The sequence below is a fragment of the Dendrobium catenatum genome, unplaced genomic scaffold (genome assembly GCF_001605985.2).
Source record: "Dendrobium catenatum unplaced genomic scaffold, ASM160598v2 fragScaff_scaffold_509, whole genome shotgun sequence".
Classification (NCBI taxonomy): Eukaryota; Viridiplantae; Streptophyta; class Magnoliopsida; order Asparagales; family Orchidaceae; genus Dendrobium; species Dendrobium catenatum.
Genome location: NW_021318971.1, coordinates 77,077 through 82,514, shown reverse-complemented (window position 1 = coordinate 82,514; position 5,438 = coordinate 77,077). Strand labels below are relative to the sequence as shown.

Genomic DNA, 5,438 nt, shown 5'->3' with positions numbered 1-5,438 from the left:
TAAATAAAAAATATTTATAAATGTTAGTCCACTCATTATAAATTCAACGCCAAAATTGTTAACATGGTAAATATGAGCATGTTTAACAGTTAATTGGCCTATAACATCTAGAACCAGTCTGAAAATCATTATATATCATTCTTATAATCAACTCTCTTGCCATAATTAAGCATTCTATGGTCGAACCTATTGGAAAGACTTGGTGTAATAATAGAAGATAAGTACATTTGTGTTAAGACTAATCGTACGTCCTATTGAAATGGAGTCAGCGCATAAACCTTATGAAATTGAGTAATTAAAGAAGAAAAAAATAAAAAGCTCATACAGTTCTCCTCTTCTTTTGGAGCTTCTTCCACTAAAGGAAAATATTGTAGGGTAGACCTAAAAAATCATGAAAATGCCCACTCATTGCTTTACTGATAGAGGATTCCCACTCAGCAAAGAGGATACTACAATGCTTGCTAACTTGCGAGTCGTCGTGATGGTAGTATTGACAAGATCGAGAACCAAAGCTGTTAATTGTAAAGAAGATAAAGTTTTGGCCCACAGCTCCATAAAGGTAGAACATGAGAATATCCCATGCCACTTCTGAGTGCTCCTTGCAAAAACTCACCGCAGCATAGTCAGTTGCATATTGGGCCAAACAAACATGTAGATGCCATTATAGATTGCCCCCCAATGGTTCATTCTGAGCATAATTTCCCATGCACTAGTTTTCATGTATCCACACAAAAAAAAAAATCTATATTTTATTTTTCAATGGTTTGGCATGTACTCTTATAGTGTATCTTAATTATAAGGTTGTGAAATAACCTTTCTTTTGAAATAATCTTGGGTTGCATTCGTCAAATCATCAAAAATTAAGTTTAAGAAGCAGAGTCCGTAACCATAAGGAGCATTCAGGTGAGCAAGCTTGCTTATAGCTTTTGAGCTTGTATGGGGTGTATTTGGATTAAAAAGACAAGTTAATTTTTACAAATGAATGTATTTATTAGATTTTTTTTTTCATGTTGTAGATTGATTGAATTTTAACTAGCAATATTGGATAGCTACCTCTTAAATCACTCTATTTTATTTAATTCTCAATGAAATTCAAGGAGAAGTTAAAGTGGAAGAAGACTACCTTGTAAAGTGCAAATGCGGGCACACCTCCACCAATGAAGAAATTGCATATATATTCAGGCAAAGCATACTTTATACCATATACAAGAGCACCCATGAGCATAATTGCATTTTAATTAAGCATGTTTAAGTCAAATGTCAAATGACTAATGAAATCAAAATGTAAGTTGATTGTAATAAATTAATCCCCCAAAAAGCTAAAGCAGATTATACTTATAGGGCGGAATAGTATTTACATTAAAAAGTGGATATTTTATATATTGAGACATTGTTTTCGATGATATTCTCAGCACTCTAAATGGTAGGCATGTACCTGCACTAGAGTTTATACATACTTGTGGGCCTCAAAAAATTCCACGTTGAATTACAGTAGAAGGTTAGCCTATGTGGACTAACATATTTTATAGTTCCATGTGAATGAATATGAGGTAGACTAAATATATAAATTAAGCCCCTTTAAGTGCATCATCAAAATCAAGCCTTTTTTAATGCGATAGCAACTTCAAGTATTTTTAGAATGTCAAAAACCATCATTTTCTCAACTATCAAATTTTCATCATAGAAAACATTTATAAATATGTAGAGAAAATAAATTAATTAATATAATAGAAACAATTCCTAAAATCTAGACTTGATATGCATGGATGATTACTAATCTACGTCACTTGTCAAAAAAAATTCTAATCAGGTTTGCTTGGGGATCGAGGATGAGAGTCAAGCATGATATTTGCGGGCGACTAACTACAAGAATAATGCTTAATTAACATGCACAAATTTGTGAGTTTGATGTCAACTTGCACTTTGCATGAGACAATCATGTAAGTGATGTGATCAATGACATATGACATTGTCAGTAAGTGATAACAAATGAAGGCAATAAATGGCAAGCTGCGAACTAGTGAAATACATGCACATGATTTTTTTTTGTAGGCACGATAGTTGTATAAGTAGTAGAATGTGGAAGTATTTTTATTGTGTATAGTTATGTGTGAAACTATGTGTGTAGTTATAATTATGAATGTTTTTTTTTTTTTTTGGGTAAACCCGGGGCAAGAAGCCCATGTATTAAGAACAAAATTCAATTACAATTACAGAAACCAGAAAACCTGTAGGGAAGATAGAAAAGGAAAACAACAAGAACTAACGGCAAAGCCGTGGAAGGCTACAACAGCTGGGGAATTACAATAAGAAGTCTCAGTATAAATAAAAGAACCAGAACAAATGCATCGGATTAAGCCATCAGAGTATAACCCACTTCGGCACAGCAGAGGCTCCAGTTGCCAAATAATTAGATGATGGCCATCGCGGAGCCATCCAGCATAATAGAAAAAATACCTGCCCGGTTGCCAGGCAGGCCGTCCAGGGTAGCTGAAGATCTGGTTCTTCACATCATTGTCCAATTGTAAGATTGCACCCAGCTGTAGTATCCCACGGAAGCAAAAATGCCATAACAGTAAACCCAAGAAATGAGCACCATGTTCTTCAAAAAGGCGAACCGGACTTGGCAGAAAAAGAGCAACAGCCAAGGCCCCAAAATGATCTTCCCAGGTCTGAAAAAAAAATGAAAATAACAGCAGGAGCTACCGAGACTCCCAAAACACCAAAACATCCGTTGCAGCAGCATTGGGCAAATGGGCATTTCACAGTGATAAAATTCCAGTAAAACCATGAAACAATCAGGAGAAACAGTGAGATTAGATACCCGTAAACCTTAGAAAAAGCATATCTTTGTTTTTCCATTTTGAAATCTTTAAACGAATGGCAGCATTGATATTGCAAATCATTTTAACCGGAGTGATTCTTAGATTTGAGAATCTACGGTTGTTTCTCTCGCACCATATGTGATACACAATACAGCTCACAGTTAAGCAACAAAAATCCTTCTCAGTTCTAGAATAAAAATCATGCTGAGCAATAAATTCAAAAGCCTGAATTAAGTTAGGTCTCAGCAGAAAAACATTAAAATCAGGTAGGATGTACTTGAGAATGTTAAAAGAGAAGTCACACTCAAAAAACAAGTGAGCATGGCTCTCAGTCGAACTGGAACAGAGGAAGCATTGTGGATCAATGTGAATTTCTCTATAAATTAAGTTGTCCGCTGTTTTAAGTTTTCCAATCAATGCCATCCAGGCAAAGCAAGCATATCTAAGCGAGTGCTTTTTATGCCAGACAGACCCAAACCAATCCACCTTAGTGAGATGAGAATGAAAGTGTTCAATGAAATCCTTAAATTTCCAGTTGGTAGAACCATTCCAAAGTATAGCAGACACCTCATTCATGTTCAAACCCGCAATAGAAGCAGTAAGATTAGAGGGAGTATTAGGGGGAAAGTTCCAGGTGCCATTAGTAATAAAATCTTTCACAAGTTTCTCCTCTAAGTTTGGAATCACAAACTGTTCAGCAAGAATCATGTCTTTAAACCAAGGGTCCCAAAGAAAAGAAAAGTTGCAATCATTAGACACAGTGAAGGTGATATAACCCCTGATTTTGGCAGCAGTAGCATTAATTTTCTTCCAAAATTTGGAAGCAGTGACCGGAGGATTCTTCCAGGGAGAGATAAATTTAGATTTATACCAGCTACATAAATAGTTGTGAGCATTATAAAATCTGCCTATGAAAGAGCAAAAAACCCCATGATATAATGCTTCAATAGATGGAATGCCCAGCCCGCCATAATGCTTAGTCAAAGTGACTTTAGCCCAAGCAATAAGGTGCAATTTCTTCTCATGAATATTGCTGTGAAACAAAAACCTTGAGCAAATCTTATTGATATAGGCACAACAAGACTTGGGTATAATTGCACCTCTAATCCAGTAAGCAATTGTATTTATCACGGTGAATTTAATAAATTGCACTCTACCTGCAAAGGAAAGAAACTTATTTTTCCAACCATCAAGTAGAGCAGAAATTTTGCTCAGTAGTGGTTGGAAGTGAGTATTTTTAAGTCTTTTAGAGGAAATGGGGAGTCCCAAATAAGTAAGGGAGGTGTTGACTTGGTGAATACCAAGAGTCGCAGAAATGAATTGGGCCAAATTATCATTGTGAGAGAAAACAATTGAACTTTTGGCTTCATTAATAAAGAGTCCAGAATAAGAGCTAAATTCCATCAGGCTAGATTTGAGAGCCTCAGCATTATCTTTGGTAGACTCCCCAAACACCAGTAAGTCATCAGCATACATAAGGTGATTGATGTGTACGTCTTTATAAGCAATCCCCTTAAAAATAGTGTTTCTATTCAAAATGTTAGAAAGCCCGTCCATCACAACACATAATAATAAAGGAGATAGAGGACATCCTTGACGGAGCCCAGAAGTAGAGTTAAAGAACCCCTCAAGAGATCCATTCAGACAGATGGAGAAGTAAACATCAGATATACATGCTTTTATCCATGAAACAAAGATGTGAGGAAAACATTTTTGTAACATCCTAGCAAGCAAGAATTCCCTCGAAACAGAATCAAAAGCTTTTCTGATATCAAGTTTAGCACAAAACCGCTTATGAGAACTTTTGAAAACCCTAAGAATTTCAGAAGAAAGAATGATGTTATCTGTGGAGCATCTGTTAGCAATAAAGCCTGATTGACTATCATGAATGATGAAGGGGAGCCCTTTTTAAGTCTCTCCACAATGATTTTAGCCACAATCTTATAGAAGACATTACAAAGTGAGATAGGCCTATAGTCATTGATGCTAGAAGCATGAGAACATTTCGGAATAAGAGTTATAGCACAAGCCTTAACACCTCTAGGAAGAGAAGCAGTAGTGAAAAAGTTATTAATGGCGTTAAAAAGCTGAGGACCAAGAATATGCACCGAAGTATTCGCTAATAAAAAAGCCGTAAGAATAACCAATCCGGGCCTGGGGAATTGAAGACACTTTCCCCAATCAAAAACAGCAGTTTTAAAAACCTCCTCAAAGGTTAATAGGGGCCACCAACATACAATGTCATTATATCGTATAGGTATTATATCATACATTTCCAGCAGGTGTAGGGATATTTGTGTTATGTTATTCTAAAGGCAAATCAAGGAGTTTGGTGTCCTGGCTGTCGGTTTGTGTAGGGTTAATTCGCTTTTAAAATTGTAGGGTAACTAGAGCTTTAGAGGATATTCTATATAGATGTGTTATAGGTGAAGTTAATCCGCGATCATTCATAAAATTTTTTCATTGATGCAATTTCTAAATTGTGTCTACTTCTGATTTTTTGGGCATACAAACCCAAGTCCTCTTCCAACCGGATGCTGTGAGCCAATTCTGAGCCCTTAGCTCTTTTGAGCATATTTTCCAGATCGGAACCAGATTCTTTGAGCAGGGTCG

The 5,438-nt window shown here is 36.0% G+C and overlaps 1 protein-coding gene and 1 pseudogene across 1 annotated transcript; both read right to left on the bottom strand.

The window, feature by feature from the left end:
- Window positions 1-319: 319 nt before the first annotated feature.
- Window positions 320-1,225, bottom strand: LOC110098461 (annotated as a pseudogene).
- Window positions 1,226-2,210: 985 nt separating this feature from the next.
- On the bottom strand, window positions 2,211-5,098 carry LOC110098462. Its single transcript, XM_028694613.1, has 3 exons — window positions 4,783-5,098; window positions 2,985-4,669; window positions 2,211-2,672 (listed from the first exon to the last, which is right to left on the bottom strand). Exons 1-3 carry the CDS (start codon window positions 5,096-5,098, stop codon window positions 2,211-2,213), a joined length of 2,463 nt encoding a protein of 820 aa, XP_028550446.1.
- Window positions 5,099-5,438: the final 340 nt, after the last annotated feature.

Excerpts from the sequence above, each read along its gene's own strand:
- LOC110098462 (XM_028694613.1), bottom strand. The coding sequence starts at position 5,098 with ATGTATGATATAATACCTATACGATATAATGACATTGTATGTTGGTGG. Across the intron at positions 4,670-4,782 it reads CTATAGGCCTATCTCACTTT|ATAACATCATTCTTTCTTCT; the intron begins GTAATGTCTTCT and ends GATGCTCCACAG. Across the intron at positions 2,673-2,984 it reads AGGATTTTTGTTGCTTAACT|ACCTGGGAAGATCATTTTGG; the intron begins GTGAGCTGTATT and ends TTTTTTTTTCAG.